Source organism: Leptinotarsa decemlineata, unplaced genomic scaffold (genome assembly GCF_025532065.1).
Source record: "Leptinotarsa decemlineata unplaced genomic scaffold, Ldec_3_MD MMD2_tig00000008_RagTag_RagTag, whole genome shotgun sequence".
Lineage (NCBI taxonomy): Eukaryota > Metazoa > Arthropoda > Insecta > Coleoptera > Chrysomelidae > Leptinotarsa > Leptinotarsa decemlineata.
Genome location: NW_027412537.1, coordinates 3,538,210 through 3,557,235, shown reverse-complemented (window position 1 = coordinate 3,557,235; position 19,026 = coordinate 3,538,210). Strand labels below are relative to the sequence as shown.

The 19,026-nt window shown below is 36.1% G+C and overlaps 1 protein-coding gene across 7 annotated transcripts in view; it reads right to left on the bottom strand.

The window, feature by feature from the left end:
- The window catches only part of Dh31-R (Diuretic hormone 31 Receptor), a 373,426-nt gene that overhangs the window by 90,060 nt on the left and 264,340 nt on the right, over positions 1 to 19,026 (bottom strand). For all 7 annotated transcript variants that reach the window (XM_074170882.1, XM_074170881.1, XM_074170886.1 and 4 more), the window contains 2 exons: positions 14,588 to 14,714; positions 1,072 to 1,298 (listed from right to left, as the gene is read on the bottom strand). In XM_074170882.1, coding sequence (XP_074026983.1) covers positions 1,072 to 1,298; positions 14,588 to 14,714 — 354 coding nt within the window. The remainder of the gene's footprint in view (positions 1 to 1,071; positions 1,299 to 14,587; positions 14,715 to 19,026) is intronic.

Here is a 19,026-nt window from a genome sequence, read left to right as displayed (position 1 = left end):
AACTCCCCACCGGCAAAACATGCCACCGTGAACCAGCCTACCCAAGCTAAGGTGTAAGGAATCGTGCCGACAGCTGAGTGGCCGCAGGGTGATATGCGGTCATGAACGATCCCCTTGGGGAACTGGGCGGGACCTCATTGTAATCAGCCTACCTCTGGTAATGCGGGGCTCTGCCAGAGGTGACCAACTCTTCCCTGCTACTCGTGAGAACACACCTGAATGAAACAACAGAAACAACAAAAATCAATCCCAAGGCTAGACAAAAGTGCTCACCTCAATCTGAGGCGGTGGCTGGGGATGAACAGAAATGACCACCCCAATCTACCGCTTGGAATGAGGCTGGACATAGCAGATCACCTCCAACAGCAAAGGTCACTTCCTGTGGCGGGAGCCAAGAGCTCCGCCTTGAATAAAGGCAAGGAACCGACTACCCCTGCAGAAAAGCTCTCTCACTTGTGCACTTGTGTATCTCCACGGAGGGAACCCTAAGAAAATTGAAGAAGCACTGTGCAACGACTGGAATATCATTGCACTTTCCAAAACCTTCGCGAAGGCCACCGTGAGACACCTCAAGGTTGCCAAACAGAGTGTGTGTTCGGCCTACACCTGCCAATATAAACGAGATATCTTCTAGTGACCTGTTTACCTTCCTGGAAAGGACAGGATGGACGATGACCTAGGAGGATAATTCTTCGGGAGGATGTACAATGGGTCACATGTGGTCACATGTGCTGTGTGTCTACACTCAGCTTCCCTTCTCTACAGATACCAGAGTGATAGATCATCTGCGTAGATATGTGGGGAAGATTTTATGTCAGGGCACTCAACCCCGTGGGGGTAGATGTGTGCTTGAGAACTTGGCAGCCAGGCAAGGTAATCAAGGATGAGAATTAAAAACAGTAAGAGCCCCAGAATGCATCCTTGTGAAACACTCGATGTCGTCTGTTCGATTGATAAATACAGTAAAAGGTAAAACATTTTTCAAAAATTGCAAACGGAAATATCATAAATAATGATTGTGTAATATTTTTCCATCGGAAACAAGCAATTGATAAAGTCCACAATACTCACATTTCCAGTTCGTCTCCTTTACCCATAACACTTCTGACTGGAACGTATATGATGGTCGTCACCAAGGGAATTCCCCAGCCTATTATCATCATACCGGTTAGGAGATTGTTTTGGGAGATGAATGCCCACACGAGGACTGTATGCAGGTAGAGTCCTTCGCATAACATCCATGAATAATTTGAAATCAGGCAAGTGTAGAGTATCGTGTGGAGAGCAATACACCACGGCTGAAAAAATAATGAAGTACAGAAAAAATAGTGAGGACTCGGAAGGTATGAAAAAATTATACTGAAGTTCGATGGAAAATACCCTTTAACACTTCAACAATGATCTACTTTTATGAAAGGTATTTCTCAATAACATGCATTTTTGGGTTTATTCTGATAAAAATCTTCATATAGGTTAGGTTAGATAAAAATTGAGTGGGTTTATTGGACCCTATACCGCAACCCGTATAGGTTTATTGTGGCTCACACTGATTCAAACTCGACCAAATAAACCGAGCTACTTAACGAAGTCGATGTATGGTGAGTGATCTTCCAGGTCAGATGGTAAAAGTGTGGCTCCGCCAAACTCTGAAAACCTGATTAGGTTCGCAGTGGGGCAGATACAAAGTATATGATTTTCCAAACAGAGGCGACACACAATGTGTTTCGACAGTGGGTGTCCAACGACTATTCGGTTTCAAGTTCCGAAGGGTGGAAGACTTTGCCTTTAAATCTTCTTGTCATCCAGGTGTTTAATGTTGGTTTGGCAAAACCTGAAGCGATGCCAATGATAGTTTCTGGTCTGATGAAGCTACTTGCAGCACCTTCCGTTGCAAGCTTCATTGCCTTCCATGCTAGTGTGGCCAAGAATCCAGACCAGAGACAATATCTTGAGTTTATTGAGAAGGGTTGTTTTTGGCAAATTTCTACTAATTCAGACGTTGCTCGGTAGGAACCAAGAGCTTCCAACGCCGCTTGACTGTCCAAGAAAATTTTCATAGACTTGTGTATAAGGTTGGATTCTACCAATCTCTCCGCACACGATCCAAAATAAAACATTTCCACTTGAAATACAGTCGCATAGGTCCCTAGGCAGGTTTATATCTCTGTCCTGGGTCTGCAACTGAAAACAACTGCACCAGAGCCTGAAGGTGTTTTGTACCTGATCTTGATATTTCCTTCTCTCGTACGATCCAGTCATCTCTACTTGGGAAAAGTACTGTATAAGGCAAATCATGGTTGACAGTTGGAGGCATAAGGTCAAAGGTCATTCCCAGAATGCTGTGACTTCCAGTGTCAACCAGCAGTCTACTCTGCATTAGATTGATTTGTGCAATTGACGATGTACACAAGTCTATACGGAATATTCATCTATAGGCAATTATGATTAGGATTATGAGAAAAATTATAATAGCTTTAGTAGGTATATGACTATATTTTTATTGTAAAAGGTACTATCCTTTCTTCACTTTTCACTCGACACAATGATGAACGCTTATTGAACGAAAATGATTAATTTCACTGCTGCTCAAGAAGTTGCTATTTCCGTTCATTTTTTACTAGTCTCCTGAAAACAGTTATGCAGTGTGATGAGCAGTTAATTTTTATTTAATTTTTCCGTGTTCGATCAAAGAACTCAATGAATCAAAAAGTAAAACTACAAAGTTGATTCTGATTCATGAATCTATAAACTATGAAATAACTTTCATCACCTGAATACCTGAACCATGAAGAGCGTGTAGAAAATGAGCTAGCTCTCTGCCAATATACTTTAAGACAGAAATAAACTTCATTTTCTCCAACTGAGATCATGTTTGTGTCGACGTTCTCAATCCGTTTCCGAATCGGATGAAAGGTTTTATTATTCACTTTGAATTGAAAGAAGCTGGGAATGATTCGAATTCTCCTTGAAAATAAAAAATCTGGAATTGTAGAATATTTTCTGAACGAACTAAAATTGATTTTTACAAAAATGAATACATTTTTATTACAATTAGGATTCGATCACATTTTTTGAAATCACAAATCAAAATTACAACCTGGAAAACATTGTATATGGAAAATATCGGTCACATGATGGTTCTCTGAGACTTCAGAAGATAGACCAAAATGGTTCTACTGAAATAAGTTTGTAATTAGATGATCATACAAATGATTTCTAAAATAATGTAGGTTGTTTCAATGTCATGTATTTTTGTAGCTCCATATCTCGATGAATATTTATTTTGTACTGTTCTGTAATATATATTTTGTACTCTATACATTGATGCTGTTTTTTGTTAATTCTTTTAGCTCATTACTATACGATAAGGTTGAGCGATTTTTGGTAAACTTCTCTCTATGAGTTCAAATTGAATCAAAACGCTGACAAAACAGCACAAAAAATTAAACAGAAATTTGGCAATATAAGTGTTAATGAACGGAATGTTCGATGTTGGTTTGCAAAATTATGTTTCCGAGATTTGAGCCTCGAAGATGAGCCCCAAAGTGGTCGATCTACAGTAATCCAGGACGAGGATTTGATGATCCTGGTGGAGACTGGATCACAAAGAGTGCGTGGGATTGTGGAACAACTGAGTGTCAGCTCTCATGTGGTTTTTGATGGTTTGAAACGTATTGGAAAGGCCAGAAAGCTCGAAAAATGAGTCCCTACGTTTTGAACGATTGCCAGAAACTGTCACGTTTCGATGTCTGTTCTTAATCGCTTTTGCGGAACCCAAATGATCCTTTTTTGGATCGGATCGTCACGTATGATGAAAAGTGGATCCTCTACGACAACAGGAGACGTTCAGGTCAATGGTTGGATACCGATGGACTACACAGGCACTTCCCAAAGCGAAAACCCACCAAAAAAACCATGGTAAATGTATGGCCGTCAACGACTGGTGTGATTCACTATGACTTTCTGCAACCGGGCCAAACCATCAGACCAGAATCCTATTGTGATGAAATTGATGGAATGTAGGTACCGAAAATTGTACCGGCAATAGCCGGCACTGTCCAACAGAAGAGGTTCGATCCTGCTCCAAAAAGTCGCACGTCCGCACATCACCATCTGAAAATTAAACGAATTGAGCGTCGAAGCTCTGCCTTGCCCACAATCATTTCCAAAGGTCTCGTCAGCCGACTATCATCTTTTCAAGCACTTTGATTACTCTCTAACCAGCAATCAGGATTCGAAAAAGACGACGTTCATCGATTTCATCAAATTCCGAGCACCCATTTTTTTTCTGGCAGAATCACATGTCTTGTGTTACATTGGCAAACGTGCACGGATTCAAATTTTGCTTATTTCGACTAAATTGAATGAGTATTCACTGAGATATAACAGTTTGAAGTGGACTTATAAAAACAGACAAAACTTTTGAAACGACCTAATTAATGTCATTGTCATCTTAATGACGTTTTTTATGGTATATCAGATACAATATGTCACATATTGAACTAGTTGTTGCCCGCGGCTTCGTCCACGTAGAATTTGGTTTATCACATTAAGTTTCGAATGTTTTCGTATACTTCAGGTTTCCGATTTCAAAACTGACGAAATTCAATACATTCTTTGAACCCGTATTTTTCCCTCTTGGGGATGGAAATTCCTGATTCCCTTTTTTGATGCTTATTCACGCTATATAAAGATACTAACTGCATATTTCAAGATTCTAGGTTCAGTATCTTCGGCTGCAGAGTAATATAAGAGCGATACAGTTAGTAATTTACATTTTTACTTCAAAAATACATCATCTAAAAAATATGCCACTTGAACTCAGCAATGAATCGCTTCGAGAATCGAATTATGTTACCTATAAAGAAATTCACAAAACTAATACAACCATAAACGACGTCAGCCCTCACGCGTCTGCCCGCGTTCGGGTCGCGTTCTCGGCGATGGAGCTTCATTGCTTAGACCAGCCCTCTACCCCCGCGCATCGTACCTCGTCGCCTCACAGTACACGCGACGGGTAATGATGACTTTTAAACGATTCTTTCCAATTACAGATATTCTAAAATGTGCAATGTAAAACAGTATCCAATTCAATCGTATTCATGACTCAGTATTTTACATATAGTAGCTACCACATAAGAGGTACATATATGATATCGCGGACTTTCATTTAGAACTGTTTGAGATGACCAATCTTACGGCTCAATGAGTCGTATATGTGAGTCGATGGTTCAAGCCCCAGGCTGAACGCTCGATTTTCACTTACTATGGTCAAACCCGTGTTAGGAATCACACGTTAAGAGGTAAGACCTCGTTAGTCCTTAGCTCGCACAAGGTTAGACTTCTGAGGGTTGTCGTTCGTAGTGGTGCGATGGCTGGTTAACGGAAAAAAACGTATTTCAAACATGTTTTTTTTACGACTCGTCCAAATTACTCAGTGTGAAAGAGAAAGTTTGCCTGTATTAAATACTTGAAACGACAATAGAATTTGATAGATATTCTAAAATGTGTTCTGTAAAAAAGTATCCAATTGAATTGTATTATGGCGGACTTTCACTTAAAACTATTTAAGATGAACATTCTTACGGTACATTATCTGTATACAACTTCAACGGTATAGGCAGCGTACGCCAAGATGGCTCTAAGGGAACAAGAATTTTTCCAACCAACTTAATACTTCTCGTTATAGTATGACCAAAATTACAAAAATACTTTGTGAATTATAGCCTATTTTATTCTGATGTATAAACTGTATTTATGTGAAGTTGAAACTGACTCCGTTCAGTCGTTTACGCGTAAAAGAGCCACAAACATACATCCATCCTCACAAACTTTCACATTTATAATAGTATACATATCTTCCAGCTGATGAAAGAACATATGTTTTTCAATCAATGAAAATTTGTACTTATGCTGATGATCTAAACATATTAGAAAAAAATGTACTTTTTTAATATTTTCACAAACAGAAAAAAATAAATATTTGAAGTTGAAAGGTATCAATAATTCAATGAGGCTATTTCAAACACTTACTCAAGACATGCAATATCAAATTATCTCAAAGAACAATTCGTTCAGGCCAGTCTCAACTCACCTACACCGTAGGTTAATGGACTGACACCTATCAGAAAACAACTACTCTCCTGGCTAATATCACAAAGTGCGCTGGATTATATCCGACAGGTATCAGTGCAGGATTCTTCACAGTAGTAATTCCTGCATATGCTTTTGGCGATACTGCCTGAATCCATTTTCAATTATTGGAACACACTTGCAGGTTAGTTTCGGGCTATTTGGCCACTCGTCAGCTTGCCATGATTAAAAATCGAATTCCTTTCAGAATATCATTCCTCGACTAGGCTGAAGCGAAAGACAAATAACATATTTGTTATCGCTCCGTCTGCCCGAGAACGAGTTAACCAACCGCATATCCGAATCGCCCAATTTCTCGTATAAGGAAAAAACTTCACATATATTAAGGGGGCATACTTGAAAACTGGCTTCCAGGAAAAAAATTCTAATAATCGACGGCCTTCAAACCCGAAAAAAATAATAGTGACACTGAAAACCTTATCCGCGAAAGCCATTTTCTTAGGTATAATTGATAATAATAATAATAATAACTTTATTCGTCTTTTCGATCATATACAATGATATAAGACATGTCATAAATAAAAATATGAAAATTATATAAAACAATAATAACGGTCCACAGCATAACATAGATCTGACACTTGAAACAGGTACTTAACTATATACATAAATGAAAAATAACACATACACACATATATGTATACACATACATAAATACACATTGAGTAAATTTATCTTCAACTAGGATGAAACAAATGCAGTGAAAGCAATAATCATGATATCAGTGTATCCCGTTCTTAGAATTCTTCTACGCTATAATATCCCTTATTAGTTAATAGCTCCTTCATTTGTTTTTTAAATGGTATAATATGCAAATCTTGAGGCAAATCTTGAGGCAACGTATTGAATAATGTTATGCAAGTGATTCCTTGAATATCGATGTTTTATGTTTTGGGATAGTTAATAAATGTCTATTTCGTGTTGCATAGTTATGAACTATGGATTCATCTCTCAGATTGGGTACATTATTTTTCACATGGAGCAGAGCTTTATATTTATATATAGATACAAGGTAACGTTAGCTTCCTGTTTTTGCAGAAAGTAGGTCTACAGCTATGCCTGGGTGCAATATTAAAGATAGTTCTAATTATTCTCTTTTGAACAATAAAAACACGTTTTGCCCCCACAGAAGAACCCCACATTAATACATTTTGAGCCATATGTGAGTACGCTAATGAATAGTAAACAGTCCTGATACCATCTAAAGTAAGCACGTCTTTGATCTGTCGTATTGCAAATAACGCTTGATTCAATTTTTTGCAGACATAATCGATATGGGGTTCCCAAGACAAGGTTTTATCTATAAACATCCCAAGGAGTTTGGCTGTTTCCGAATGTTGGATGCTGTTGAGTTTCACTGTTTTCCTCAACGCGAAGCTTAAATGTACTGTTTTACTTTCGTTCAGTTTTAGTTGATTTCTATCACACCAAGAAATCATGAATTAATGTTGTTTTCTAGCTCCTCCACAGTATTTCCGGAAACTGTTATGGTAGTGTCATCTGCGAATAGGATAATAAAACCTTGTAAAACCTTGTATAATTTAATCTTTCTTTTGGTTTTCCAGCCTTCCAATAGTTGACAGAATATGAAAGACTCATAAAAATAGGAAGAAATATCAATAAATATCTTCTTAAAAAACATGATGATATTTCACATATAAGTTGGAAGCGGAAGTGGCGTCAAATTATAACGAATCGAAGATTCGAGATATATAACAGAGAGATAACTACGTACATCAAGCTCAGTGCATGGAAAAATCAATATTAATTTTCTATCACAATGAATGAATTTCATGGCGAAGTCTGATGATATTAAAGCATTTTATGATCAATCCAGTCGCTGGGAGTGAAATTACCCGAACAGTGTTCAGCGGAAAATAATTTACTGGCAGTGAAACATGCGTGCCATAAATATGCAATCTGTTTCAACGCCAGTGATGATAAAGTTTCATATGAAAATATTTACCCTTGTTTTTTACAAATATTACTGGTATTGAGCAAATCAGTCAAAACTAATATACCTTCCCCATGAGAAAGTGAATAAAATTCTTGATCAAGGTTATTGAATGATAGATTTTAATATTTTATACTGCAGATTTTTAGATTTTTTTGAATACATGTTTTCTTTTCGAAAAAATATTTTTGGCGAAAAACAACACTGTAATCATGCCTCAGCCCCCGTATTCACCAGATTTTCTCCCTGCGACTTTCTCCTGTTCCCAAGATTGAGGAAACCCATGAAAGGACGGCGTTTTGCAATGATTGAGGAAAAAAAAACATATCGCTGAGATAGCTCAAAGACATTCCAAAAATTTAATATCAGAAATGCTTCGAAGATTGACACAAATGTATTACATATGAAGAGAACTACTTCGGAGGGGACGAAAAAGAATTGATGAATAAATTATTATTCTTGAGAAAAATGAACATTTCTATCTGTGCTTGGTTTAATGCAAACCTAGCTGTGTTATGGTTGGAAGTTACACAAATTTTTGCGGCCATTTCAAAAAGCAGGAATCGATTAAATGGAGATCCTCTGTTTCTACCAGACTTGAGAAATTCCATATCCACAATTTTTTTGAAAAGTTCTGGTTTCACTTTTGGAATTGCCAAAGAGCAGTCGTGATTGATTTTCTGGAGGAAGGTGAAACAATAACTGTAAAATACTATTTGACCTTACTAACCACTCTACGAGAAAAAATCACTAGAAACCACAATGCCAAGAATTACTTTTCGACAACGCCTAGTCAGGCAAATTTTGAAACAGCTCAATATTAACAAGGCGTCTGGTCCTGATGAAGTGCGTCAACGTACATAAAAAGGGCACGAATGAGCTCTTAGCAGTATTTTGCAGGAAGGGGTTTTTCCTTCTCCTTGGAAGATTACTCGCGTTCAGCATATCCCAAAAAGGGCAAGAAAAGTCTTCCAAATAACTATAGACCAGTCGCTTTGCTATCAATGATATCAAAAATCATGAAGAAAGCCGTAAACCGCCATATCCTTAAATATTTGGAAGGCTGCAACATCTTGAGTGATCATCGATATGGCTTTCGGAAACAAATATCAGCAGGAAACCTTTTATTATATGTCACCTATATTTGGAATAACGCAATCGAGAAACATAGACTTCGATGTTATGGCTTGTCGAATCATTTTTGTGTATGGCTTTCCAAATTCTCGAACAAACTTTCCCTGCAAAAGGCCATCGATGAATACCTCTGGAATACTTTCACCATCAACGCTGCTGTTCCCCAGGTATCCATCCCTACAACCCTCTTTTTATTGTACATCAACGACTCATAATCCAATGTAAGCCAATAATCCAATATATTGCTTTCCTGACGATAGCACACTTCATTTCATTTGGATTCCAGGACATCGGCTACGGAGGCGCATCTTCACCGGTAGTAGGAGGTTGCATATCTTAATGAAGATCTAGAAGTGATTTCGAATTGGGGTGAAAGTAACCAGGTTCAATTCAATGCCACGAAAACCCAGGCATCGGTTTTCTCCAAAGAGATAAATGTCTCCGAACCGGATATAATAATGTCAGGATAGACAATCCTGCTTTTTGCTTAGATGAAATTGTTGAGGGTTAAAATGAACACCAATATGTATTGGCAGAATCATGTCACTGGAATTGCAAAGGCTGCTACTCAAAAGCTTGGAACACTGTTCCGAAACAGAAAATTGTACACACTCCAGCATTTTTGATACTTTGTAAAGCTCAGATCACAACTACTTTGGAGTATCTATTGTTCTCATTTATTGAAATGAACTGGTAGATACTTGATAAAAATCCATATTAGAACTAATGAATATAGTTCATTGTATGATTTTCACTACAAAGAGTTTTTCAAAAAGCGCGGTTTTTGCCATTTGGAACGATTGCCATTTGCCAGCGATTCATATCCAACATGAATCTCCACTTTTGCACAGGTATCGCTCTTAGAGTGCCTTAAGGATTCTCCTGTAGTGCTTATGTTTTGTCTTAAAAAAATTAAGTTCATCGGTTTGTCAAGTTGCCTTTTGTGAAAAAAATTGAATTGTAAACGATCACTTTATACAACAGTTTATACAAAAACTTGATAAATCATATCTGTCAATAATGAATCTTGACATTTCATTAAAGAAGGAAATTTCGTTCAATACATTCTCTGGAAGAATGGTGCGACTTATTGAATAGAATCGATTTCAAAGGCTATTGAATCTGTCGAGTCCAAACTTCGAAAAAGTAATCACCAATTGGGATTTTGACATGTGAACTGGATAACAAATGCAGGTGAGAAACGTTCGCGCTGAAGACTTTGGGATTCATTTTTGCGAGTGAATGAAATCGAATCAGATTTCTTTAAAAAGAACCCGCGGTAACGAAGAAGTATATAAGCGGGATTGAATTGTGAGCATTTCGGAAAAGAATTTTCCTTTGTGAGAAGACTAATGATTCCTTTTTCACAACAAAAACTGACGAGTAATTATTGGAAATACTTCTCTGCTATGATCGTTAGCGAAGATTAGTTACAAGTAGGAGTGGAAATTGACAGTACAATTAAGGAGAGTTTCCGAAAGGAGTTGAAGTGATAACAACAAACAAAATCATTCTTCTCCAGGCACTTGAGGGGAAGTAGTACAACTGATGACATGGAGTATACAATGAAATGTAGTGGGAAGTAAACAAAGTATCCAACAGAATGTGGCTTTTTGTGCCCATTAGATGAATCCATACAACACTCCAGTTTGAAGTGAGCTGATAATACCAATCACGAAAAATATTGTGCCATCTTTCTCTCGTTAATGGTCGCACAAGGGTGATGAAATATTTCAAGGTGATAATCCTGATCCATCGAACAAATCAGTGCATTCAACATTACTTTTTGTGCCGCTTGGGAACCACGCAATATGACAATTTTTTATGGTTCCTCAACAAATATCTCAACTTCATAGGCTAATTGCGTTCTTCATCTTCAAACAATCTTGTTGGAACTCGTTTGTTGTGAAAGTTTGTACATATTTTCTCGTGGACTCAATTTTGGATGACCACGATTTGCTTGCCATCTGTTTTCCCAATGCCTTACATTCGCTTAAGACTTGACGACATATTTTTGTTACGTTGTCTGCAGCTTTCGCTATGATGTCGGCTATATGAACAGATATCAGTGTGATGATTCTTAGTCTATTTTTAATCAATGGACGCACGTTTTGGTTCTTTCCTCAGGCGGTCCTCTTATATGTGTGTTTCTATGTATATTTTCCAATATTTTTCAATTGATTCAGAGGAGCAGAAAGAGCAAAGAAATACAAATGATAAACCAGGAGATTTTGCTAAAACAACGAGAGGAATATAATGAAGAGGAGGCAAATGAGCAGGAGCAGAAAAAAGAAGGAAATGGAGAATGAAGGAATCAGAAATAAAAAAATCGTAGAAATAGAAGAATGGGATGAAAAAAAACAAAAAAGTTCAAGGGCATTTGATAGGTAGAGCTTTTCGCTCCGACATGAAATAGTAGCGGAGAGAGATAATGAGCAGTAGTGGGGACCAGGCGGCATACGAATTGACATAAATTTCAGTGAATATTACCGAAGTTTTTTCACAACACCAAACTGTTATTTCAACACCTCGACACGTGTTTCGATCACCAAGTGATCAAACTAAATGTTTAGTTTCATCTTTCTCTTGGAGATGATAACTTGGTATCGAAACACGTGTCGAAGTGTTAAAATAATGGTTTGGTAGAAATAACGGTAGAAAAAACTCCAGTAATATTCATAACTGCATCAAAGTTTCCAAACAGTGCAAGAAATTTTAATGTTGAACAACTCAACTCCAAATGTTTCGTAGGATTTGGTTTGCAGTATCTCATTACGCAGTAGCACCCATTTATTTATGCTGCTGTTGAAGTGGTCGAATAGAAAAAATTACGTTTAAAAAGTGAGCAGCCATTGGATCATCCATTTCTGTTTATTTGTCGACTTAGATCGATTCTGTTGATCTTCCATCGTGATAGTATGAGCGACTAAAGCATCTTTTGGAAACAAGAAGCACAATGAAAATTTACCCTAGAACCTGAAGTGAAACAGCTTTAGGGATATCTTCAAAGGAAAGTGGAAGAAAAAGTACAAGGAATGCAAGATGGAAAGAAAGTGAGCTGAGAAGTTAACGGAAAGGTCACGGAGGTAATGGATAGAAATTCAAAGAATAAATTATTGAATTTGAAGATCGAATCAACCATAATCACATCAGCCAGCTAATCGTTTGGTCATGCTAAGAATAAACCTATTTTAACAAAAACAGTCATACTTACAGCATGTATTGACAAAATCAAATATTATTGTGGAAATACAATACTGACGTCAGTACTTTGAGGAATTTGATGTGAAGCAGATATTGAAGAAACATTTAATTTGTCAATTAAATAGGAATACCATCGAAAGTTAAACTGATACAGATCCTAGGGCTAGGCCGACTTCGGGCAAACCTCAGAAGTTTCAGATGAACTTGGGTGAGTCAATTCAAGTACCTAATCGGATGAAATTTTCAATTTGTTGAGTGTCCAAATATATGAGAATGCACGCTGAGAAGTTTCTGAAATCTCTGAAGTCTAAAGGGTAACACAAACAGGTCAATGATACTGATCCAGAAGTCATTGCAAGCAAGCACAGATTCTAGATAGGATAAGAATTCATCGAGATATTCATCATTGGTGTTCCCCTGACTCGTTGCTTTTTCGTGGACAAAACGTACAAAAAGTAAAAACTGAAATGAAAACGGTACAAAGCAAAAACAGTTCAATCATAGACTGTTTAGAAAATGCTACATGAAAACTAATTAATACAGTTTATTGTATGATTTTCACTATAAATAGTGAAAATCATACAATTATGTATTAGTTTTAATATGGATATTCATCAAGTATCGACCAGGTTTATCCAATTAAATGCCACATGAAAATGCTACAGAAAACTATACAGACGTCATCAATTTGTGTATCTCAAAAAAGACAAATAGATAATGAAAATGAAACAACGTGGCTACTACCTAATCTTTTGATGAAGAAATGATTTTATTTTTGAAATATACTGAAAAATAATTAAATTTTCGATTTTGGGCCAATATTATTAAATTTGTTCATACTTTATTGATTATTCTGTTGTGAATACATGTCATATATGGCAACGTGAATATTTGAGTATGCAGAACATTATAGAGAGTCATTCCCAATTTTGAGGTTGAGACTATTATAACATTACACAGCTTCCTTAATATGAAATGTGAAATGTTTCTAGTTCATAAATTGTATATTTGTCTAGTGTAAAAGACTTTAAACCCTTTAATAAAAACACTGAAATATCAAACACTAGCAATAAGTCATCAACTGATTCTGAACAAGAGCGCTCGCTGATTGAACGGAAATAATAATTGATCTTCGAAATCTGTGAATATAATCTAATGAAAAAAAAACGTCGGATTTGCTTTCTTCTCTTTCCACAATTTCAAGTCGATCTTTTAGATAATGACCAGTAGATGTTATTACTTCTTCAACTATTTATGCTAGACGAATTTTCACGAAGTTTATTGATTTAGATGTAATTGCTATTGAAAAATTCCTCAAGTTGAAATTATTTATTCTCCCTTCATTGAATATATTGTACTATTTGGAGAGATTACGTAAACTAAGTGAATATGAACTAAATAATTCATTCGGCATGTGCTGAATTAATTATTGTGTTTACGACTATTTCACTTAGTCATGATCGTGGGACAAATTGGTATAATATCTTCAAATTGTACTGTTTGGAACCAAACTATAATATTTGAAGTAGTGATTGATGGAGTTTTCAGAATTACGCATCAACCATCACTGGACAATGAGAGTGTTCTTATTTGAAGTCAAAGCAAAGCCATAAACAGTAATAGAGAAAGAGAGATCGCAAAGAAATTTTGTTGCAGGAGTTGATGTCAAACGTGTTTTTATGAATGTGCAACATTACGAATGTGTGAAGAGGAACGATGGAAATTTGAAAAATGACGATGATGGGAATAAATACAAGACCAATGCATAAAATAAAATTTCAGTAGATGATGGTGGGATGAAGAAAAAAACTATAGGTGTACAGTCACAAAGGATTGATTTTATATTTCAAAATTTTTCCAAAAGAAGTATCATTGACAAGTTGGTTGAATCCTTTTGTCAGTATTTAATATAAAAATCATAAAATTTCTGAAATTTCAATGACTTGTACTCAAATTCAATTCAGGAATTCAAAAATCTTTTCAATTGTGTTTGGATCATAAGTCACCTGACTAAATTTCAATAATTTCACTTTTGATATATCCATAAAATATACCGTATACCTAGAAAATTAGTAAATACTATAAAATAATCCAAGTAGTGGCTACTGATGTCGAATAACAGAGTAATGAAAATAAACTCACCTTATTTGCAAATAAAAGTTCAGTTTCATCAAATACTAGGTAGTACCACAAGAGCCACAAAAAATTGTTTATCGCGAATGAGGCGAACAAATTCATGTGAATGAGAATCCTGGCACATCTGAGAGATCTGAAACCAAAATAATTACATCTTAGTCGAATTACCGCTAAATTAGAAATTGATTTGTTAGGAATTATATGCATTTGCATATAGCAAGAGCAAAGTATTTATAAACCGATTTCAAGGATGCCTTTTTTCATTCCTTATAGATTTGACCAGTGGTATCAGGGTGAATCGAGAACCAACCAAGTTCGGCTACCAAGCAGAGCACATTAACATGGCAAGTCCGATCTTGTCGAAATGTCAAAGTTGTATCAATGACAAACGAATGTATACCCGGGATACCTCTTCAGCTGGTTAACGGAACAGATTCCAACAGATTTAACGAAAACATTTTTACTTTTTTAATTTTAATAACCAGATAATTTGTGGCTGGTGCAAAAAAATTCAATGTTGAGTGTCTTCGATATTGTTTGAAAAGTACCTAAGCAAAAATAATAATAATAATAATAGGTCTTTATTCCCAGAATGATAAATCAAAATAAATGTGAACATTTACTGAAACGGAAAAGGCTGAAGATCAGTTGGTGGCATCGAAAGATGCAACCTCTGTTTTTCATCTTGGGATAATAATAATTTTGATGAAATCCTAAGAATAAAAGAAGATTGTTACTGGTTTGTGGGGTTGGGAGACCTCTCCAACTCCAGATCCTCGCTCAGGATCCTCCTTCATTTATTAACAAAATATATTTTTTTTACGGAAATGGGTCTTTATCACCTGACAACTACTCAGAAAAAAAGAAGATATTTTGAAGTAGACTTGTCTTTTAGATTAATTGAGTTCAGCAGAAAATATTTTTTTGAAACATGAAAAATATTTCATTCTGAATAGACATGAACAAAAATAGTTTTCTGAAACGTTTCGTAAATGTACAGTGTGATAATTTGAGTGTGCAACATATGTAATTTTGTTAAATAATTGCACAACCAAAATACAGATTGTGTATGTTGGTGTATGTTCGGTAATCATTTTCAGGTGTACTCAGACCCTTGTAAAACTTTTGCTTTAAATATCCCCATAAAAAATCAAACGGGGTGAGATCTGGCGAACGAGAAGGCCAACGTAGATCAGTATTTCGTCTTGACAGTTTATCATCAAATTTCCCATTTAACTATTCCGAAACAATTGTAGTAGAATGAGCAGAACATCCATCATGTATAAACCAAAATTTATGTCGTTTTTGAAAGCTCATATTGTCCAAAAAATCCATTAGTTCGTTTTCCAAAAACCGTAAATAGGTATTACCAGTTGGGTTGTGGCAGAAAAACGGCCCTATTAATTTGTTGTTAATAATACTGCACCATATATTTGTTTTTTGATAATATTGGTTTTTATTGTGAATGACAAAATTTGGATTTTCGTCTGACCACCACCTACAATTTTGGGAAGAGACAACGCCATTGTTGTGAACGTGATTCGTCTCCAAAAAGAATGTGTTTATGGAAATCATGTTGATCTGTATTTGTCCTTAAATTCACATGCAGATTGCATACCTTCCTCAAACCCTAGTATCGTTCTTGAAACGTGTAAATAAACATAGGCTTATAGGCATGATATTTATTTTTTGAAGAATCTTCTCAAGAGAGCTTTGTTTTACACCCGTATAACTAGAACTTTCTTGTGTGGATCTTCTAAGGTTTTCAACAACTGCCTGAAGTACTTCTAATTGATTTTCCTCTGTAGAGACAGTTTTATTACGTTCATTTTTATTATTATAATCTGAACACCCAGTCTGTTTGAAATTATTTAAAATTCTGCTTACAGTGGAAAAGTGAACTTGTTTGTTGAATATATCCCACGCATTGGTTTATAGTAAGTAATCTACACATATTAAAACTAATTCTGCCTTCTCGGATCACGATAATTGTCTTGGAGGAGGGCATTGAAAATCGAATAAACTCAATAATCGAAAAATAATTATTCAAGAATGAAAAGTTGATGCCACCAAACTGTCAAACATTCCAAATACAAAATGTTCACATGAAATGAAAGTTTTTGAATATGCATATTATCATTATTGATGTTTTACCTTGTTGAATATTGTTGCAACAAACATGTGATTCCCCAAAAAATTAAAAATCCAAGATAATTTCACAAATATTCTTGAATTTGAATGAAGTTATGCTCAACTGATTTGGTTGTGAATACTTTATGGGTGATTATAAATAAAATAAAAACTGGGAAATCAATAATAAAAAAAATTAAAGAATGAAAAAATGACTAGGGAGGCAATGTTTCAGTATGTAGGCATAATTTCAAATTGTGAACAACTGTACATGAATAAATTTTGCTGAATTTTTTGAAATAAGGAAAATAAGGCACAATTTTTCTATTTTTTGACCTACCTTGTATGCTGGTTGACTGACAACCATTCTAAGTGAACCTAATATGATTATCGATTATGCAAAAACTTTTGGCAATATTTCTATTTGGGTTGTGCAGTTAACTAAAAAACTTCCCATATATGACCACACTGTATAAATAAATCAAAACATCGGGTCTTACATTACGCCATTACCACAATAATCTTCGCCGCTACCATTTGCTTACTCATGAAAAATTCAAAATCCTGTTTAGTGGTTGAATCGCCCGGAATTCAGTAGTAGTGCCCATTCTCATTCAGTATGCAAATCCACTAATTGTGTGCACTTTGCGGCTCCTGACGCGAGTCTTGGCATCAACCGCAATTAATTTTCTTGAAATGTTTGAATTTCCATCAAAATACTTTTGCAAGATTGATGGGCATAATTTGAAAGACGGTTTATATAATTCGATTGCGGGTTCAGTCCTATGAAGTAATTCAATTTGAAGCTACCCAAAGTTTATTTTATCGGAAGCTAATGACGTAAAACATCTTCAAGTTTTATAATTGGCCGTTTGAGTTTATCCTCTCGAGTCTCATTATTGAAAAACAAATTATACGCAGAAACACGGTTCGTAACTGGGTATAATCCTGACTTAACAGTTCATTTTTTTGTAAGTTATTCTTGGCAACTATCTTATTGCATAAGAATGCAGATTTCCATTATTTCATTTTTATCTTGAGAATCGTAAATATGGGGTATTTCATTAAGCGCTTCCGATCTTTAGTTCCAAATAAAACAACGTGTGTGAGATATCATCGAAATTTTGTATTTGTTTGAAAGACCAATTGTGACCATCATGTGTAGAATATAACATTATTGAAATGTCTACCACGGCTTTTCTAAATGAAGCGCATCCGAAACGTCCAATTTTCCATGACTCTGGCACATATATCAGGCTGAAATCGACCGCATGGGCTATGTGGTTTGTGACTTATTCGCATACACCTACGACTTGAGAAAGTCACACAAGAAAAAGTCTAACGGGGTCAAATCTCACTATCTGGGTGGCCAGTTCACATCATCTCTACGTGAGATGACAGTGCCCTCAAATCGCTCGTGAAGAATATCCAATGTTGCATGAGCTGTGTGTCATGTAGCGACATCCTGTTGAAACCACATGTCGTTGGTGTCCAGATCATCCCATCAGACCAAAAGAAAATGGTCTTAGAGTGCTCGTCGTAGACAGTGATGGCCTGGCCAACATCGTTCTCAAAGAAATATGGAATGATGACACTGCCAGCCCAAAATACACACCGAACAGTGATCTTTTTGTGATACATTGGACGCTCTTGAATCTCATGTGGCTTGGTATCGTCCCATAGTCGACAATTTTGTTTGTTCACATACCCATTCATTCAGAAATAGGCCTCATCGCTGAATCAGTTGCCAACTGTTCCAGAGCTCATTCAGCGAACACACGTCGTTGTCTGTGGTCGCCTTCCTTCAGTTATTGAATCAGTTCGATTTTGTACGGGTACAGGCCCAAGTCATGACTCAAAATTCGCAAAGTTGAGGTTTGCAAAAGACCGAGTTCTTGTGAGCGACGCGAAATCGGCTACCTCGGATTATCCTGCACATTCTCACAGACAGCGGCGATGTTTTCGGTAGATCTTGCGTTTTGTTAACGTACGGGTGTTGGTCGATCGTTTACTGAATCAGTGGACTCAAATTTATCCACCACATTGCGAATATTCCTTTCGATCAGAATACCCATTTTGATGAAACAATTTTATTATTAGCACGTGTCTTGTTAAATTAATTAAAAGTACAAGTCTTGAGTAATAGTTTGTGATTTGTTGAACCCAAGTGAAAGTTCTTTGTAGAACACATTTTTGTTAGTAATGAATAACCTATAGATTGCCGTTAGGGGTATTTCAGTTTGAATAATATGAGAGTATTATGAACAATTTAAATATTTTTTGCTTGGTATCATATCCATAGAGCGTATATGATA